The sequence below is a fragment of the Rosa chinensis genome, chromosome 2 (assembly GCF_002994745.2).
Source record: "Rosa chinensis cultivar Old Blush chromosome 2, RchiOBHm-V2, whole genome shotgun sequence".
Classification (NCBI taxonomy): domain Eukaryota; kingdom Viridiplantae; phylum Streptophyta; class Magnoliopsida; order Rosales; family Rosaceae; genus Rosa; species Rosa chinensis.
The window spans coordinates 87,277,665-87,299,242 of record NC_037089.1 but is presented as its reverse complement, the minus strand read 5'-3'; the positions used below and the strand labels follow the sequence as shown (position 1 = coordinate 87,299,242).

Sequence of the window (21,578 nt, the reverse complement as noted above, 5' to 3'; positions counted from 1 at the left end):
GGAAAAAAAAAATCTGAAATAGAAGAGCAAGGCGTGCTGAAAATCGACAAATTTATGCATTCAAAGTTGCAAGGCAAGGCATCACATGCATGGCATGTACGCAAGGACTCTTTAACTTATAGCTACTTATTATTCCCCATTTCACCAGGAAAGGAAGTTCAGATCTTATGCGAGTCTTGTTATTCGAATCCAAAGCCGCCCACATCAAGTGGAAGTGGTTGTAGTGGTTGAAGTGGTTGAAGCCAAGAAATCTTTGAGCCAGGCGGCGGACTTCTTTGGAGTTCTGGCCAATTCATTGAGATAATCAGTGTAGTTGAGACCGAATCGAACTGCGTATAGGGATCCCATCTCCAGGCAGTCCATCAGTGCCCACATTATGTAACTGTTGACATCTACTCCCGCACTGCAATCACAATGTCAAGCACACGTCCATTAGTCCAGGTTCCAGTGTATACTTGTTAAAATAATTAGCAGATTAATAATCTTGGAGTTTAATTTGCAAGATGTATTGTTATGTAATTACGCTCTGGCATCTTTGATAGCGGCGAGATGATCCTTGATGTGCTGAATTCGAACATCGTCAATCAAAGCCTCTTCTATTGGAATGGTGTCATCTCGTGCGCCCGGATATCCTGTTGAAAGAGCAAGGTAATAAAGATTCCAGTGTAAACTGCGAAGTAATTCTAGTACTACATTTTGCTTTTGTTAAGACTATTATTAACAAGTAACAAAATGACTAACCATTCTCAGTAACGTAGATTTTGGGATTGTTGTAAAGTTCCTTCATTAAAATCAATCCCTTCCTTAGCCCATCTGGATAGACGAAGATCTCGGTGCTCCCTGGTGTCTAATTACCAAATAAGACTAAAGTAAGTAAAGCATGTTTGGGATTCTAATTACTGTAATTAACAAATTAATTAGCGGAGGAAATGAACTTACCGCATCGCCTATGTACTCCCCATCTGGTCCTACCTCTGTGACAAACACAAATAGAAATCGTTCATTATGAGTTTTCAATAATCATTAATTATGATCAATCTGTTACTTCTTAAGAAAGTAGTACTAGCTAGGGATTAACAAAATGAGTATAGTACTTGACTCGGTAGCGTGCTTGTAATCATCCATCGCATCGTAGACATCATCGCTTGTTATTGGTACAGAAATCGTGAATCTGGCAGTGTAGTAGTTCACCCCAATGTAATCATATGAGCCCTTTACCAACTCTTTCTGCTCATCTGTGAATTCTGGAAGTGCATCCCCCACCAAAGCTCTCATGATAAATGGGTAATCACCATATACTAGGGGCTCCACAAACCTAGTAAGTAATAGTTCATTTTAGTAGGGAAACAAAAACAGATCAATATAGAGCTGCGCCAAGACTGAGACAGATCGATATACATAGTAATGGTATTCACACACTCAGAATGGCAGCTACTTGGATCAATATTTAGTTTTAGTTTAGTAGTGCTAATTACCATCCTGTCTTAAAGTCAAATGCTCTACGGGCCGCATCTCTATCTTGCGCGGTGTCTTCGTATGGCTCAAACCATTCAACCACTGACGGGATTCCGATCACTCCTCCTTGTGTTGGCTACGCAGGCATACAAATTAGGTAAGTGGTGAATGTATGCAGTATAATCTAAGGAACCGAAAAATGAGGCTTGTTTGGTTTGTGGAATGAAATGAATTTCGCAGGAGAATGGGAAAGCAACCCAAAAGGAGCTGAAAACTTTCCCATTCTGAAGCTTCTGATCTGCAAACCAAATGAGATCCTGATTGTTAAGTAATGACTTATAACCTGGTATGTAGTCTTGTAGAGTTTGGCTGCTGCAGCATGGGCTAATATGACGTTATGCGCAGAGACAAAAGGATCGGTGGCAGCATTTGCATCTGCGGCGGGGTTAGTGAAGCCGTATTGCCCCCACACTTGTGGCTCATTGATAGTAGCCCAGTACTTCACTCGATCGCCAAAAGTTTTGAAACATAAATCAGCATATGCTTTGAAATCCTCCCTAATAAACATAATGAATTAGAACTCATCACTCTAAAGATAATTAACGGATTTGATTACTAAGAAATTTGAGACCTACACAATGTCAATGCTTAAGAAGCCGTTGTACTTAGTATTCAGAGCTGTGGGCAAGTCGAAGTGGAACAGTGTCACAAATGGACTTATCCCTGCACATTTATATACAAAAACAAATCACTACTTGATCCCATACTTAAGCTATCATGTGAACATATTGTTTCATATTTCATGCATACCATTTGCTACCAGTTCGTCGATGAAGTTGTTGTAGAAATCGATACCAGCCTGGTTTATATTGTCAAGGGTTCCATCTACAAATTGATCCCAGCAACACGTAAATCTTGTTGATCTAACTATATAACTAAACTTGTAATATTGAAAATAATGCCGGGAAATGAAGTATACCAGGTAGGATTCTTGACCAGGAAATAGAGAATCTGTATGTATCCACTCCCATGTTCTTCAGCAGTTGCACGTCGTCCTAAGGGATACAATAAAAATGCCTGCGACATTAATTTTTGGTCACATAAATGGACATACTAGCTTCTTGTCACGCGCATATATTACCTTGTAGCGGTTGTAGGAATCAACGGCTATTTCTGTGCCATCTAGTGCGTTATCTTGTATGTAAGTATCCCACGTGGCTGGTCCTCTCCCTCCTTCAGTTCCAGATCCTTCTGTCTGCATTACGAAAAACACGTAAATAAAACTTCTTTTGCAAAGTTGACTTTATTTGTAAAATTAAAACGAGACAAGCTAGTTGGACATGAGAAAAATTAGAAAGATCATGGATATATCGATCTCAACCTGGAAAGCGGAAGTGGCGCAACCAAACTTGAATTCAGTGGGGAAATCAGCCCTGGTTACTTCTGTGGTTGCAGTTGTGGTTGTGGTATCAGCAACCGCAGTCACGGTATCAACAATCGTGGTCGCAGCGTCAACAACAGCGGCGGCAGTATCAGTAACTGCACTTGTTAATGCTGAAGTAAGATCTCCCAATGCAGAGCATGGTCTAATTCTAATGGCCCTCTTATGATCAATTCTCTTAGATGGGAACACTCCTACGGCTTTCACCGTTGGAGTACGGCTCGGTAGTCTCCTGAAGGAGCTGACCGGTGCTCTTGTTGCCGACGCTGGCAACGAAAAGCTTAGACTGAGAGCCATGGTGGTTTCTGGGTGTTTTTACTGAGTAGCTGCTTAATTAGAAGGGACCAAGAGAGCTTAGCAGGATGAGATTGCTTTTACATTAAGCAAGTATTTATAGAGTTATTGGAAGTCACTAATCACTACTGTTCGATCCAGAAAATCTGTTCTATATTTCTACTTGTGTAGATCTGATGATATAACTCCTCATATTTCTTAATTTTTTTTTAACATGAACACCTCGTGTCTATAATAACATTAATATTATGGATACGTGATCAAAGAAAACTATATAAATATTACACATAATTAAACAACACTGTATCAACGTCATAGTTTATCTAACATTCTAACGTGTACTGCGTGGCTGATGATTAAAAAATATGAGCGATATTTTGAGCGACCTTGTCTTTTGCATGGCTGAAGAATAAAAAAAGGGAGTTGGAAGTTCTCTAACCACGTTAACGTAGTACCCAGTGCCCACCAGGCACCAGCCTTGAAGCAAGAAAGACTTTGAGCATAGGATAAATCACAACTACTTCAAGACAGTCCAATTTCATCATTAACTACCGGCCATGGTATAGGAAAAATTATCCAGTAGTCTTGGATTGGGTTCGTAATCCCGACAATTCATTTATGGGCTTCAGTCCTCTACATGTGGGGCCCCATGATAATTAGCTATGTTTTCACAACGCCGTTGTGTCTCCATTTTCTCAAGAAAATCAAGTTCCTCCTCCTCGAGAAGGAAGGAGATGTTCATTGCTAAGGTCCTAAGATTCTGTTCTTTGTTGCTAGCAGAAGCTCTTTTATGAGCATTCTTATAAATATTAGTTATTTTTACCACAATGGGGTGCTTAGCGGGGGATGATTATTAATCAATTTTTCTCCGAGGGCAAAGTTGTTTTTGCTCTGCATTAGACTCAGTCAAGCTTAAATTTGTAATGAGTTCTACTATTCTAATGATTTGGTTGGTTTCATTAATATAATAAACTGTTTGATTAAAAAAAATAAAAAATAGGTGTAAAACTTGGCAGTTGTGTATTTATATCTTTTGTTTATATATGTCGATCAGGTGTTGAAAACTAATGGGTAGGTGGATGTAAAGATGAAGCCTTTGGTGCATGACATTCTACTCCAAAATAACGGTGGCAAACGAGCCGCTAGGCCAGAGCACGACACTAGTCCGGCACGTTTAAAAGCTGCCCGACCTGAGTCAAGCCGGTTAGAAGCCCGACATGACCCGACCACTGACGCGCCTTTGGGAAGCGCATAATTTAACCCTGAAATGTCGTTAGTAGTATAAGTAAGTAGGGATCGTTCTATCCGGGGATTGAGGGTACACTTGTAATTGTGAAACAAATAAAGAAAAGTATTATTTACAAAAATAAAATAAAAGAATAGAAATATATACAAGTAACAAAATAAAAAGGGAGGGGGGTTTAAGAATTATAGAATTGAAAATTAAGATAAATAAAATAAAGAAAATGTAAAAACATATATACAAGGGTGGATCGCAAGGAACAAAGATCAAAACCACATCCATATGCAAGAAATCCAATTACAATTCCTATAGTTGATTTTAAATGTCATGAGAGAGGAGTTGATCATGTGAAACATTCGAAAGCAAATGAATTCCCATTTTTTACTTTTCAATGCTAATTAACCTAAGCGAAAGCACCTAGATTAATCCTATCAAACATGCAATCAAACCCTAGAAAGCTAGTCAATCATGTCATGTTTAACGCATTACACATAGTGAAAGGCTATCAACTCAAGTGTACAACTTAGTATGGAAAAGTCCACCTAATTGCAATTCTCTTTAATTAAATTCGGTCTTTGCACAAAACCTTTACTACTTTGATTCAAGTTTACACAAAACGAAAAGTCGATTTCATGTTCTTAAACCTAGCACCATTCATATCAAAACCCTAAGTGTTTGCAACCACATAAGATTAAAATACAAAAGTTATCTATAACGCAAATTTAATTAAACAAACCCACATAAGCAACCTTCGAATCACAATAATATGAATCTGAAAATTCTCAATTAATCATAAAATTCCAGAAATTAATATTCATTCAAACACATATGTCAACTAGAACAAAACCAACGAAATCAAAGCAAAGGTTACAAAGGAGAATCGGATTACACCGTGAGATGGACATGAGATGAACGAATTGAGGATGTGGTCTCTTGAATCTCGAAAGCAAGCTTCAAGGATGGTGATGGAGGATGATGCTCACGGCAATTCTTCTTCTCCCTTGGCCTTGCTTGAAATGTTGAATGCACTAGAGGATGGAGAGAAAATGGAAAGGAAATGGAGAGACAAAGAAGATGGAATGGATGAAAGAATTGGTGACTAAGGAAAATGGAAAGGAAATGGAGAGACAAGGAGATGAAATGGATGAAGGAATATTTTTAGAATGAGAGGACAATGTGTTTATATAGGGAAGAGAAAGAAGAGTGAAATTGGAAAAGATGGAGTAAATTAGTGTGAGTAATGATGGAGAAAACATGATGATTACACCCTAAAACATGGAATGTTTTTGGGTGATGATGATGGTGGATTAGTGTGAGAAATGATGGAGAAAACATGATGATTACACCCTAAAACATGGAATGTTTTTGGGTGATGATGATGGTGGATTAGTGTGAGAAATGATGGAGAAAACATGATGATTACATCCTAAAACATGGAATGTTTTTGGGTGATGATGATGATGGATTTCCTACTCATTTACTTCAATTTTATCTCCACCATTTGTAGGTAAGTGTGGACATAATGCTCATTTCACCATCATTTACTCCAATGTACCTAAGAAAATAGAAATTGAGTTAAAAATCGATTCGTTAAGGAATTAACTAAGCAAAATGTGAGGAATTAACTATTAAAATACCGCATTAAAATGCTCCTATCAAATTCCCCCACACTTAGCTTTTGCTAGTCCCTTAGCAAAACAAAACAAAAAAAAATCCAAAACAGAACAAAGACTTGACAAAAAGCAAGTAAATGACTCTATTGCTCCTAACTGTTGTCTCAGAGACTCCAAACTCATGGCTTTCACGTTAAACACTTAATCAAAATCACAAAGATAATTCCATGGTTAATAAACCTGTGACATTCATATGACTAAGCAAGATATGGAGAACTTAAGTTATACAGTGAATGATAGCATGTTTCGAACAAGTCCAATCCAAACTCACAGGGCATACTCTCGATTTTTCTCTCAGAAATGGCTATGCTTAAAAGCTTCACACTCAAGTATATGCAAGAGAACAAATTGTAAGGCGACAAACAGCTTGCATATTTCATCAATAAACACATTTTGTGAAGAAATTTTTAAAGACCTCATGAAATGACTAAGTGCACAAATGGACCTAAACCATAAGCTCGACTGTGTAACTGACTCCACTAACCAAAGATTGCCCATCTCAAGGATCAAGTTAGCACTTAAAACAGGTTGTAATGGGGCTAAGCTAGGGTTTTCGAAATGAAGATTAAGGATACAAAAAAATCCTAAGGACCTAGCAGAGCATATAAGGACCACCTTATGTCATCATTTTTGTAGACCAAATATCATTGTTTTGGGCCAAACCTTCACTCTAACCAACATGGGAATGGACAAAGGCATAATTTTCAACTTTGAGCCTTCTACAAATTTGCAAGTCCAAAACCACGCTTCAACATTTTCCCAAGAGTTTTCTTTTCAATTTTTCTCTTTTGCCGCTTTTCTTTCTTTCTTTCTTTTTTTTTTTTTCAAGGCAAATTTTTTTTTTTTCTTCTTGGATTTTCCCCACCCCACACTTGTCTTTCATCGTCACCCCTACATACTATGTCATGCTCTACTAAGTCCTTAAGACAAGGGTAGAGATATCCTGTACTAAGCTCATGGTAGGGTAGTGAGGGTGATGAAACAAAGGTTTTCAACGTAGGCTCAAAGGGGTTCATTCTAAGGAGTCCCACGACGGGCACAATTGGGGACACAAGCTTGTTTGGCTTTGGTGGTTACCCTAATGCCTTCTATCCTATCCAGGATCAGTGCATATTATGGCATACAAGTTTTGACAGTCACAACAGCCGAGTTCTAGTACTCTCTAGTCCATTAAAATCTATGGCACATGATCATTGGATTTTCAAAGAAAGATGAGGTTTTGCATATACAGCCATGAAATTCTGAATTTATCAATAAGCACTCGAAAAGAAAGTATTTTAGCTCAACAACTCACTTAGGGTCAAATGAATTAGACTTAATCCTAGCATGCTTAATGAACCAAGTTACAATCCTATCTCAAATCTTCATACAAGCATCACAATGTCGATTAACCACAGAATTCAATTAAGTCCTATTTCGATTGTGAAAACCTTCAGCCATGAATTCAGAGACATGTTCATCCTAGACGTTAGGAGTATCCTAAGACTCAAACACACAAAAACACTCTAAAACCAACATTTTTTTTTTTAAATTAATTTAATTTCAACACTTAGGTACGGGAACAGGGAGTCTCGATGTGCAATGGGACTGAAACAGCTACCCTTTTTCAAGACTATGTTTAATCCAATATACCTTAGTGTATCACAACATCAATTAAAAACACAATCCAACATCAACTATTTTTTTTTTTTTATATATATACTAACTACTAAAAACACAATAAAGCAATAATCCTTCCCCCATACTTAATTCATGCATTGTCCTCAATGTATAAACAAATATAAAGCATGCAAAGCATAAATCAAGCATAGAAGAGAGTTAACACAACAAAACCTAAAACAACCTAAAATTCATGAAAATAAAATAGAAGGAAGAGTTCAAGAAAGCAAATCTGCGTTTGATGGCTCCTCCACAGATACTGTTGAAATGGGTTGCCTCCCATGCAGCGCTTAATGTTTAAAGTCTTTCAGCCTAGACTTGTACCTCCATTTACTCCTTTGGAGGAGCGGTATGCGGGCGAGTGGCAGCCCTCTTGCTGGTTTCAGCTTCCTGAGGAGGGTCCTCATGGTGTGATGCAGTAGCGTCCTTGCGAGGAAACCCAGGAGGATAACTCTGCAAGTTATTGACTTCCTGAGCAAGCTTGTTTATTGCAGTGTGACAGCGGATCAAAGAGCAGTTCATCTCAGAGATGTAATCGATCATGCAATTGACTCTCCAATCTGTCACCATAATACCATCGCGGAGAGAGGAACGCAAATCATCAATCGAATCCGACAAGCTTTCCAGGGTGGCCATAGGCCGAGGAGCACGAGCAGCTGGTGAGGAAGAAGACTCTCCGGGATGCAGTCTGGGAGAGCGACGAGGCAGAGGAGGGGGACTACGGGTACGCTCACGGATAGGACGATGGTCCCATGGACGAGTAAGCCCAGCTCTAGTGGCCGCTTGACGACCTTCTTCTTCCAAAGAGAGAACACGGCGTTGATTGACGCCCCTGCGAGGGGTTACCTTGGTTTGAGCCATGAGGAAGTAGAAGGAATTTGAAACTGCACGCTTAGACAAACCTTAGTAAAATCTGGAGGAGACAAAAAAGGATGTATATATGAAGCACAAAATAGGGTAGAAATCTCAACAAACACACGGTTTGAACAAAGCTTCTCCGGGAAGGAGAAGAGTTATGATAGTTCACGGCCCAAGAAACTCCCCCACGTGTAAATATTCCTTTCTTTTCCTGGATTTATGGCATGCTTTCGGCTATAGCTTGTCTGTCACGGATCCTCGAGATTCGTTTGATTCCCCCACGCGTCCTTTCTTTTCCTTGATTCACGGCAATTAAACCTGCTTTCTGCTGTAGCTTGTCTGTCACAGCTCCTCGAGATTCGTTTGGTTCCCTCACGTGTCTTCCACGCGGCAACAGCTTTTCCGTGTTTGCGGGTGACTTTAATCCAACGCGTAGATTTAATCTCAGAGGTCGTCGATCCAACGGTGGAGATCTGCTCACTCGTTCTATAAATAGGTGCATTCTGAGCGACTGTTCACTCCAAAAGAAAATTCTTCCGAGTTCCAGCCTTTCTCTCTCAACCCTTCAGCCTTTCTTTCGAAACTCAAATCCTTTCTTCATCAACATGGAACCACGAACTCTGCAACTAATGGAGCAACAGACCCAGCAACAAATCGAGGATGGAGGAAACAACCAAGCAGCCGGGACTAATAACCGGTGGGCTCCCACACCGCCTCAACTAAGAATCCTCAAGGGCCTTTACTATGATAAGGGTTTTAAGTACCCAACTCCAGAGCAGATTCAAGAGATCTGCCTTCATCTAAAACAGTATGGGCAGATCGAGGACAAAAACGTCTTCTTTTGGTTCCAGAACCTCAAGGCTCGTGAGAGGCAGAAGTTGAAGGAATTTCGGAACGTTCCGGTTGGTGGATCTCTCGATCTCAATTTTGGATCCACTAGTTCTACTGATGATGGTAGATCCATTGATCTAAACTTTGGGTCACGTGTCGGCTATGGTGTTGACCCATATTCCTCCTCACCCTTCAACACTAATACCAGTACTACCTCCTTTGGCACAACAGGAGGACAATCTTTCATGGAACAACGAGGAGGAGATCACCAGGAGATTGAAACCCTTCCACTATTCCCCATGCATGGTGAGGACATCTTTGGCAACATGAAGACTACTTCCGAGGGAGGTAGCGGCTATGGCGATGACTCTCGCATTTCCCTTGAGCTCAGCCTCAACTCCTACAAAGATGCAGACATGGCTTAGTTTAGAGTATTATTATTATTATTTTTTTTGTTTTTTTGTTTTTGTTTTTTTTGTTTTTTTTTTTTGTAAATAGCTGAATTTAATAAGACTGAATGAATGCAGTTTTTTTTTTTTTTTTAATTTTTTTTTTAAATATAGGACTCAAAAATAAAAGACAAAAAAAAAAATATATATATATATATATATAAAATATGTAGGACTCAAAATGAAAGACAAAAATATAAATCCCTTCCCCCACACTTAAATATTGCATTATCCTCAATGTAATCAATTAAAAACATGCAATGAAATAAGTAAGCATAGATAGAAGACATTTACGAAAACAAATCCTAAAATAAAAACAATAGAGAAAAAATGAAAAATAAAAAGAAATAGGGAAAGAGAAAGCAAATCTGATTATATTCTGAATTGAGTTGCCTCCCAAGTAGCGCTTGTATTTTACGTCTTGCAGCCAGACGGTACCTACATTAAATAAAGTTAGTAACTATAATTAACAAAGAAATACAAAATAAAAACAAGTATAACTATTAATTACAAACTACAAGTATTAACAAGTATAATGTACATAAGACACAAGTTAAGTACTCAAGTGAGTATAAAACGTGAAAAGTATTTTTACAAGTTTAAAGTGTGAAACAACAAAATAATTTACACGTATAGAGTATTCACAAGTATTTCTTTTATTATAAACATTATTGATATCGAATCAAATTCCAAGCGGTAAATCAAGTGGACGTGCGGCCCAAGTATAGTCGCCTAGACACAAACTCCCTTTCAAATCGTTTGGGCAACCTTACTGAAATGGCCAGGTGGGGGAGGGCGAACACGAGAGGAAAAATCCATTTTGGCATGAGCTACTCCCACATTGTGGTTTAGGCCCATTTGCAAGCACTTCTGGATTCAAAAACCCGTCATGAACGTTGTCCCCTTCCTAGACACCATTCCACATAGGCTATACTTACTAAGATGAAAAAGTTCATAAGTGTGAAGACAGTTCAACAAGTGTTAATAAAGGCCGCCCTCAACCTTAAGGGACCTGAGCTAGGTACCAATAAGGGGTTTAGGCCAATATTAATAAAAGAGACTTCACCTATTCCTCTCAATTTACAACCTACAATTAAAATTCGTGTTCAATAATATAAATAATATTCTAGTTAATTTAAACTAAGTTTCAAACAATTTTTAAACAACAAATATATACAATAAATGACACAATTTAGCAAGTGATTTTTCAATCCCCGGCAACGGCGCCAAAAATTGATGCGCTCAAAGCAAGCGCATAATTTAACCCTGAAATGTCGTTAGTAGTATAAGTAAGTAGGGATCGTTCTATCCGGGGATTGAGGGTACACTTGTAATTGTGAAACAAATAAAGAAAAGTATTATTTACAAAAATAAAATAAAAGAATAGAAATATATACAAGTAACAAAATAAAAAGGGAGGGGGGTTTAAGAATTATAGAATTGAAAATTAAGATAAATAAAATAAAGAAAATGTAAAAACATATATACAAGGGTGGATCGCAAGGAACAAAGATCAAAACCACATCCATATGCAAGAAATCCAATTACAATTCCTATAGTTGATTTTAAATGTCATGAGAGAGGAGTTGATCATGTGAAACATTCGAAAGCAAATGAATTCCCATTTTTTACTTTTCAATGCTAATTAACCTAAGCGAAAGCACCTAGATTAATCCTATCAAACATGCAATCAAACCCTAGAAAGCTAGTCAATCATGTCATGTTTAACGCATTACACATAGTGAAAGGCTATCAACTCAAGTGTACAACTTAGTATGGAAAAGTCCACCTAATTGCAATTCTCTTTAATTAAATTCGGTCTTTGCACAAAACCTTTACTACTTTGATTCAAGTTTACACAAAACGAAAAGTCGATTTCATGTTCTTAAACCTAGCACCATTCATATCAAAACCCTAAGTGTTTGCAACCACATAAGATTAAAATACAAAAGTTATCTATAACGCAAATTTAATTAAACAAACCCACATAAGCAACCTTCGAATCACAATAATATGAATCTGAAAATTCTCAATTAATCATAAAATTCCAGAAATTAATATTCATTCAAACACATATGTCAACTAGAACAAAACCAACGAAATCAAAGCAAAGGTTACAAAGGAGAATCGGATTACACCGTGAGATGGATGTGGTCTCTTGAATCTCGAAAGCAAGCTTCAAGGATGGTGATGGAGGATGATGCTCACGGCAATTCTTCTTCTCCCTTGGCCTTGCTTGAAATGTTGAATGCACTAGAGGATGGAGAGAAAATGGAAAGGAAATGGAGAGACAAAGAAGATGGAATGGATGAAAGAATTGGTGACTAAGGAAAATGGAAAGGAAATGGAGAGACAAGGAGATGAAATGGATGAAGGAATATTTTTTAGAATGAGAGGACAATGTGTTTATATAGGGAAGAGAAAGAAGAGTGAAATTGGAAAAGATGGAGTAAATTAGTGTGAGTAATGATGGAGAAAACATGATGATTACACCCTAAAACATGGAATGTTTTTGGGTGATGATGATGGTGGATTAGTGTGAGAAATGATGGAGAAAACATGATGATTACACCCTAAAACATGGAATGTTTTTGGGTGATGATGATGGTGGATTAGTGTGAGAAATGATGGAGAAAACATGATGATTACATCCTAAAACATGGAATGTTTTTGGGTGATGATGATGATGGATTTCCTACTCATTTACTTCAATTTTATCTCCACCATTTGTAGGTAAGTGTGGACATAATGCTCATTTCACCATCATTTACTCCAATGTACCTAAGAAAATAGAAATTGAGTTAAAAATCGATTCGTTAAGGAATTAACTAAGCAAAATGTGAGGAATTAACTATTAAAATACCGCATTAAAATGCTCCTATCAACCACATTATTCTAACGGGTCAGGCTAAGCCGAGTTATATGAGCCCATTAACCCAACTTGGCCCGAGCCCGTTATAGGTGTAACACCCCAAACTGCACCTCACCAACTTAAGTACGTTATAGTGCTGTGAGTCTCTAGAACATAAATCGAAGATATGATCTACATTCTAGAAATCCACTAGGCAAATTGTTTAAAATAAATTTTTCACAAAACGCACAATGGAAGCTTTTAAATTCTTTTGAGGTGAAAACCGTTCTAAAACCTTAAATTCAAATGTTCGTCCAGGACTTAACGTTGCAAACAATCAAGATATGATAGACTTAGCATAAAACAACCAGATTTCGACAAGTTCTGAAAACACAACTTAAAGGAACAAGAATAACATTGGAACCCGGAATCTGATTTCCATTCAGATATACTATCAAAATCGGCACACCCAGCTCCGTCCGCTCTAATCTCGTTACCAGTGCACAGTACCTGAATCCACAATATTGTAAGGGAGAGGTTTCGTCCTCACAGCTCAATAGGAGTTTCACCCGTCTAGGTTTGAAAAGCGACAAATGATTCAATTTTTGGGCTGCCCAGTATGAAAACATGCTTAAACCAAATATTTCAAAAAACGACAAACTTCAAATAATTTTCAGACTCAAAATCCAATGCATGGAACTCAAACGAATATATAATTACCTGATGGCTGGTCCCATGGACCAATTACACGACCTTACCTCAAATAAAGTCATCACTAGGTAATTGTAGCGAGAGTGTCCAATTACGCCATATCACCTAAAAATAGTGCCACACCTCATAGGATGTCAGAAACCATTCCGTCCATACGGCCCCTCCAGAGGTTTAGGGGATCGAAGCCCAAGGAATCGTTATGTTTCACTCACTCTTAGACCATCAATTACCAAACCATGCAACTCAAATATGCATTAACATTTGATTACAAACGGAAAACAACTAACCGAGTGAGTCCTGAGTCCCCTACCAGGATTCAGATATTTTAACCTTTAACGTTGTCCGAGGTGATTCCTCGGGTAACTGGAGTCCTAGATTCCAACATAATTAACGTTAATGATTTGTCGAATAAATATTTAAATTTTGGACGAATAACTAATCGTTTGACCAACTTTTCCTGATTTGACCAAAGTTTGACAGAATGAAGTTGACCAATCACGACTAATCTCATAAAGTCTCAATTACTAGACTTCTTATACCATTTACTCGATTTACACCTATCAATACCATTCCGGAATCTGACAGAACACCAAATATCCAATTTTTCACAATCATTTCAATATATATTCACTATGCTCTCAACATAACGCAAACCAAACACCAAGTCAATTTGATATCCAATTTCCACGAATACCAAACCATCTTGAGATATATTCTAGTAAAGTGTAAACCATACCATGTAACATAAATTCACGTGGAACATGCAAACCCGAGCAAATCACAATTTCAGAACATCAACAATGCGATTTCCAGAACTTTCAAGGAGAACCTTGACTGACCTTTGTATTAACTATTAAACAAGAGCCAGGAGGTATCCCAAATCAGTAAATTATCGCATGGCCACCGGAAAACTCCTTGTCGAGCTCACCCTTCACACAATTTCTCAATTCCTTCAATTGTGCACAACCAAGCATCCCTCCATTTCGCAAATTCTGGAAATTTTAACCATAATCGAACGTCAACGTGTAATTGATAACGCAAATTAAGAGAAGGAATAAACCAAGGTAGCCACCACAAGTGGTGGTGCTGCGGTGGCAGAACATACCCACTCACCATTTCAACCTTCTCAAGAAACTAAGCTCTAGCATACCTCAATTCATGCTTCAAGGCTGTTGGAAACGAACCTAGAAAACCCGAAGGCCGCGTTTGGTTCGAGGAAAGGAAAGGAAAGGAAATCAATTCCTTACCCCTGCAATTTCCCATTTCCCAACAAGTTTCATTTCCCGTGTTTGGAAAGACTAGGAATGTAGTCAGAATACACATTTTAGTTTTCATTGCAGGGGTAATGCAAAAATCATACAAACAACTGTACATTAGCAAATAAGGATTTTGAGCAGGAACAATTTAGTCATATAATTTTGCAAGTGGGTGAGGCCGTGGGGGGGGGGGGAAATCAATTTCCTGAGGTGGGTGGGGGGGAACCAGTTTCCTCCTCTTTTTCCTTTCCTTTGGGAATCATTTTCCCTTCGTTGGCCATCCCAAACGCAGGAAAGGAAAGACTTTCATTTCCCAATGTCCAGATTCTGTGAAACAAACATGGCCGAAAAGTAGCCATCGTCAGTAGCTCCGTCGAACCCCATAAACTCAATCATTCAAACTTAATCGATTTCCAAAACCAATTACACTAGAGTGTAGAACTTGACGAGATGATTGACTTTCATACCACATGCAAGTAAATCGGTTGCCGGAATTTGCAGAAGACTTCACCGGAAATCTTCAAACCTTTCGAGCTTCGAATCTCCCTTCACCATCCGTGCATGGAAGATCCACCACCACATGCTTGTCGGCAATAGCAAGACGAAGAGAACAGTGCCATTTCGCCTTCGTGGGGTGGCCGGACGCTGGAGTTGTGGCCGGGTTTCCTCGCGGGTAGTCGGGTCAGCGTTCCGGGTCAGAAGCTCTGATGCTTCTCTTTGAGCCTTCTGATAGATATGATCTGGTCCCCCTCCCTTTAAAATGAAATGAACTGCCCAAACCAACCAGTGGAGAAAATGGACAGCCCATATCGCCCCGAGATAATTCCTTTTCTTTTTAATTAATTTCCAAACTCCAAAACTTTGAAAACTCATAGTAATTATCTCGGGTATCGAAAATTTCCACAAAATCGTCATGTCTTGTACTTTATTATCCAACTCTTAAATCGAGGATTGCCCATTGAGAATTTCTGAAAAATATTCTCGAGCACCTTTGATAATTACCGAGATCGTAAATAAATAACTACAGACGATCTCAATTAAACTCAATAAATTTTTCAGGGTTCACAATAGGCACGCCCGAGCACAACATATTTCCGCCTGCGATCCGACCCGTTTCTATAATTTAATTTTTTTTCTTTATAATATAAAGATAATATATATTTATAGACAATAAACTTATATTTGAGTGTAAACGACAAATTTACATATAAAGATAATATATATTTGAGTGTGAATTTGGATTCCTCTTTAGACATTTTTGTTCAAAATTTATTACTTTGATGATGAAGTCAACTGCTTTTTAAACAAAAGAATTTGTCACTTATTATTTTGGTTTGTGATTGGATTGTGTATAGTTGAGACCTGTGACTTTGAGAGTGGAACCAGTGGTATATGAGTCGCAACTTATATTTATAAATTTGCTCTTAATTGATTCTAATTTTTGGCCCGAAATGAACACAGCACGACCCGCTTATGGGTTCGACACAAACAAGGCCCGACACGTTAAAGGAATAAGGAATGGACAGGGTTGAACCCATTATTGGCTCTAAGAAGTAGGTACGGCTACAGCTTTAATCATGCTTGCAGAGCTGATATTTTATTATATGAATGAAAATGACAATATTTAGGCCATGTCATTTGAAATATCCAGTAATTAAGTGCAAAAATCACACCAAGAAACACAAGAAAAATATCCTGAAATAGAAGCAAGGCCTGCTTGAAAATCGACAAATTCATGGGTTCAAGTGGCAAGGCAAGGCATCACATGCGCATGGTGTGCCACTCTTAACTTATAGCTACTTTTATTCCGCATTTCACAAGGAAAGGAAGTTCTTGCCATAAGCTCTGTCTTATTCTTCTAATCCAAAGCTACGTACTGACATCAAGTTGAAGTGGTTGTAGTGGTTGAAGCCAAGAAATCTTTGAGCCAGGCGGCGGACTTCTTTGGAGTTCTGGCCAAGTCATTGAGATAATCAGTGTAGTTGAGACCAAATCGAACTTGGTAGCCGGATCCCATCTCCAGGCAGTCCATCAGTGCCCACATCAGGTAGCCCTGCACATCTGTTCCAGCACTGCAATCACAATGTCAAGCACACGTCTATTACTCCAAGTCCGGACTATACTTGTTATAATAACTAGCAGATTAATAATCTTTGAGTTTAATTTGCAAGATGTGTTGTTATGCAATTACGCTCTGGCATCTTTGACAGCGGCGAGATGATCCTTGATGTGCTGAATTCGAACATCGTCAATCGAAGCCTCTTCTACTGAAAGGGTGTCATCTCGTGCTGCCGGATATCCTGTTAAAAGTGCAAGGTAATTAAGATTCCGACGCAAGTAATTCTAGTCCTACATTTTTCTTTGGTAGTAATTAACAAATTAAATGACTAACCATTCTCAGTAATGTAGATTTTGGGATTGCTGTATTGCTTCAGCAAAATCAATGCTTTTCTCAGCCCTTCTGGATACACGTAGATCTCAGAGCTCCCTGGTGTCTGATTACCAAATAAGACTAAAGTAAGTAAAACATGTTTGGGATTATAATTAGTGTAATAATTAACAAATTAATTACACCAGAAATGATCTTACTGCAGCGCCTATGGGCTCCCCATCTGATCCGTCCACTGTGACAAACACAAATAGGAATCGTTCTCCATGAGTTTTCAGTAATTGTTAATTATCTCAATCATATATATATATATATATATATAAAATCATTCTCAAGTGCGGATATCCGCACCTAAGAAAAAAGGTGCGGATTTCCATTTTTTCCCCACTTTCCGATCACATTTTCACATCTTCGCTGTTCAGTTTTTAGGTCCTAATGTATAGATCATCTCTACAAAATTTCAGCCAAATTGGTCATCGTTAAGGCATCCAAAACTGCAATTTACACGAACGGACCGAATCTGCCGAACTGGAACCGTTCGTGTACATTGTTGTAAATTGCAGTTTTGGATGCCTTAACGATCACCAATTTGGCTGAAAATTTGCAGAGGTGATCTATACATTAGAACCTAAAAACTGAACGGTTAAGATGTGAAAATATGATCGGAAAGTGGGTCAAAACTGGAAATCCGCACCAATGAAAAACTGCGGACGTCATATATATCTTTAAGAAAGTAGTACAAGGGAGTAACTAAATGAGTATAGTACCTGTGATGGTAGCATGCTGGAACTGATCCATACTGGTGTAGACATCGTTGCTTGTTATTGGTACTGAAGCGGCGTATCTGGAGGTGTAGTAGTTCACCCCAATGTAATCATATGAGCCCTTTACCAACTCTTTCTGCTCATCTGTGAATTCTGGTAGGCCATCCCTCACCAAAGCTTTCATAACAAATGGGTAATCACCATATACTAGGGGCTCCAGAAACCTAGTAAGTGGTAGTAGTTCATTTTAGTAGGGAAATAAAAACAGATCAAGATAGAGTTGCGCCAAGACTGAGACAGATCGATATAAGGTAGCAGTGTTATTCGCACTCTCAGAGAGCAAGTCATCCTACACTCCACATTAATTGTCCCTGCGTGTGACAGTTATTTTGAGTGCAGTATGACTTGAGGAGAGGGATGAATAGCAGCTACTCGAAAGAAATCATGGTACGTATTGAGCTGTAGTTTAGTAGCTAACCATCCTGTCAAAAAATCGAATGCTCTTTTGGCTGCAAATGTATCTTGCGGGGTGTCTTGGTATGGCTCAAACCATTCAACCACCATCGGAATTCCAATCTCTCCTCCTTGTGTTGGCTACGCATGCATACAACTTAGGTAAGTGGTAATTGTATTTATGCAGTATATATAAAATCTAAGGAACTGAGAAGTAAGGCTTGTTTGGTTTGCAGAAATGAAATCATCAAATTCGCAGGAGAATTTTAAAGCAACCCAAAAGGAGCTGAGAAGTTTTCCTATTCTTAAGCTTCTAATCTGCAAACCAAATGAGATCTTTATTGGTAAGTAATGACTGATCACCTGGTATGTATTCTTGTAGAGTTTGGCTGCGGTAGCATGGGCTAATATGACATTATGCGAAGATTTATAAGGATCGGTGGCAGCGTTTGCATCTGCGGCGGTGTTAGTGAAGCCGTATTGCCCCCACACTTGTGGCTCATTGATAGTAGCCCAGTACTTCACTCGATCGCCAAAAGTTTTGAAACATAAATCCGCATATGCTTTGAAATCCTCCCTGATAAACATAGTGAATTAGAACGCGTAACTTTACAGTTAGTTAACTGATTAGATTACTAAGAAATTTGACACCTACACAATGTCACTGCTTAAGAAACCGCTGTACTTGGTGTCCAGTGCTGTGGGCAAGTCGAAGTGGAACAGTGTCACAAATGGAGTTATCCCTGCACATTTATATACAAAAACAAATCACTACTTGATCCCATACTTGAACTATATCACGTGAACTTATTGCTTCATGGTTCATACATACCATTTGCGATCAGTTCGTCGATGAAGTTGTTGTAAAAATCGATACCCTCCTGGTTTATTCCACCGTCTATGGTTCCGTCTGAAAATTGATTCCCGAAACACATAAAGCTAGTTGATCGATCTACCTATATATATAACTTAGCTTGTAATTAGCTAAAAAAACAAGCCGGGAAATGAAGCATACCAGGCAGGATTCTTGACCAAGACATGGAGAATCTGTATGTATCCACTCCCATATTTTTCAGCAGTTGCACGTCGTCCTAAGAAATGCAACAAAAAGGCACGTGACATTAATATTTGGTCACCGTCATGGATATATTAGCTTATCAGCACCCGCATATAGTACCTTGTAGCGGTTGTAGGAATCAACGGCTATTTCTGTGCCTGCAACGGTGTCATCTTGTATGTAACTATCCCACGTGGCGGGTCCTCTCCCTCCTTCAGTTCCAGATCCTTCTGTCTGCGTTATGCAAATACGTAAATAAAACTTCTTTTGCAAAGTTCACTGTACTATTGGTTAAAATTGAAGCGAAACAAAAGTTGGAAATGAGAAAAATTAGAACATGGATATATCTCAACCTGGAAAGCAGAAGTGGCGCAACCAAACTTGAAATCAGTAGGGAAATCATCCCTGGTTACTTCTGTGGTTGCAGTTGTGGTTGTGGTTGTGGTATCAGCAACCGCGGCCACAGTGTCAGTAACTGCACTTGTTACTACTGAATCTCCCAATGCCGAGCATGGTCTAATTCTGATGGCCCTCTTATGATCAATTCTCCTAGATGGGAACACTCCTACGGCTTTCACCGTTGGAAAACGGCTCGGTAGTCTCCTGAAGGAGCTCACCGGCGCTCTTGTTGCCGACGTTGGCAACGAAAAGCTTAGAGAGAGAGCCATGGTGGTTTCTGGGTGTGTTTGTGAGTGAGATCGAGTAGCTACTTAGAAGGGGGCAAGAGTGTTTAGCGGGATGGAGAATGCTTTTACATAAAGCAAGTATTTATAGAGTTATTGGAAGTCACTATTCGATCCAGAGAATCTCTTTTCTGAACTTCTACTTGCGTAAATATGATGACATAACTCATCAAATCTCTGATTATACCAATATATGGATAAGTGATCAAACAAAACTACATAAATAAATATCACACGTAAGAGAAATTATTCAGAGCACCGCCGTGTACTTGCACCAACATAAATGAATGGTTAGATTGCATTAAATACACTTTTTGTTTATTAAAAATAAAGTTGATAATAAATATCAAGAGTTGAGATTATTTTATAAGGGTTGAGTCACTTACACCATCGGTGCATAGAATAATTTCCATCACACGTAATTGTCTTTCCATTAGGTTGAGTTCCAATGGAAAAGATCCTCTCCTAATCTACTATTTTACCTGAGCTATCGAAGCTTTCAAGCAGATGAAGACACATGGCCAGTGGCATATCTAATGGTCTATAACTCTTCGGGTTGTCGATTTTACAATAATACCCATTCAGTTTTTGTCTTCCTCTATTCTTTCTGATTGTCTTCCTCACTCTTCCACTCGTCAGCTCCGAGTCTCTTACTCTCTCTTCTTCATCAAATCAAATACACATATCTGCTGCTAACAATTAAATCCCTGGAAATTATTCTATGCACCGACGGTGTAAGTGACCCAACTCTTATAAAATAATCTCAACCCTTGATATTTATTATCAACTTTATTTTTAATAAACAAAAAGTGTATTTAATGCAATCTAACCATTCATTTATGCTGGTGCAAGTGCACGGCGGTGCTCTGAATAATCTCTCTTAAATCCCGACCTCCTCACTACAAATCCATGCTAGACGAAACGGGTGTTGCTAGAATCCAAGAAAGACGATGACTTTCTCATCCAAAGCAAAAGAAAACCGGCCAACACTAAAACTTACCTGGGTTTTCTTACTTGGCTGCAAAACTGATATATATGGGTCTCGCTCAAAGTTGGGGGAAGGTTCAGAAATCCAAGCGATGATGATGATGAAGAAGTTGATTTGGGTTTCAATTAATTAATAATGAAGATGAAATAATAAGCATGTAGTAGTTACAGTAGGGTGTTTCAGAGTTCCCTTTCAAAGTCTCTGGTCAATGACTCCATTCTTGCCTTCTCCTTCCAATCTCCTAAGGCTTATGGAAATGGACAAATTTTCGGTTATTTTCCTATCTTATTTTATAAATATGTGAACCTTCTTTTTTTTTTGGACGTGAATACGTGAATCTTTGGCTTTTGCTAAATTTCATTTGTCTTTTGATTTGGGTATTCTTGTCACTCGTCGTCTTCATCGCAATCCCAAACGCAGTCATCCCAGACGAAACCAAACCACCTCCGCCGCTCTCGGAAACTCCGGCGGCGGCGCACTTCTTCTTGTTCTTCGGCTTCTTCGTCTTCCTCGAGCAGCCGCC

General features: G+C 38.6%; 1 protein-coding gene across 2 annotated transcripts; it reads right to left on the bottom strand.

The window, feature by feature from the left end:
* Positions 1–3: 3 nt before the first annotated feature.
* On the bottom strand, positions 4–20,138 carry LOC112187043 (beta-glucosidase 24). 2 transcript variants are annotated; one of them, XM_024325669.2, is made up of 13 exons: positions 19,738–20,138; positions 19,505–19,618; positions 19,343–19,418; positions 19,160–19,237; positions 18,983–19,070; positions 18,691–18,904; positions 18,353–18,468; positions 17,878–18,098; positions 17,311–17,345; positions 17,114–17,216; positions 16,913–17,021; positions 16,739–16,793; positions 4–348 (listed from the first exon to the last, which is right to left on the bottom strand). In XM_024325669.2, the coding sequence occupies exons 1-13, from the start codon at positions 20,050–20,052 to the stop codon at positions 205–207; spliced, it is 1,668 nt and encodes a 555-aa protein (XP_024181437.1). In that variant the 5' UTR covers positions 20,053–20,138; the 3' UTR covers positions 4–204. The 2 variants fall into 2 exon arrangements, with proteins under 2 accessions (XP_024181437.1, XP_024181433.1); XM_024325665.2 differs by lacking the exons at positions 16,739–16,793; positions 16,913–17,021; positions 17,114–17,216; ... (7 more) ...; positions 19,505–19,618; positions 19,738–20,138 and adding exons at positions 524–632; positions 742–847; positions 940–974; ... (6 more) ...; positions 2,597–2,710; positions 2,837–3,291 and having other exon boundaries at positions 4–403.
* Between the last annotated feature and the right edge of the window lie 1,440 nt (positions 20,139–21,578).

Excerpts from the sequence above, each read along its gene's own strand:
- LOC112187043 (XM_024325665.2), bottom strand. The coding sequence starts at position 3,193 with ATGGCTCTCAGTCTAAGCTTTTCGTTGCCAGCGTCGGCAACAAGAGCA. Across the intron at positions 1,316-1,475 it reads TTTGACTTTAAGACAGGATG|GTTTGTGGAGCCCCTAGTAT; the intron begins GTAATTAGCACT and ends ATTACTTACTAG. Across the intron at positions 848-939 it reads GGGAGTACATAGGCGATGCG|ACACCAGGGAGCACCGAGAT; the intron begins GTAAGTTCATTT and ends TTTGGTAATTAG.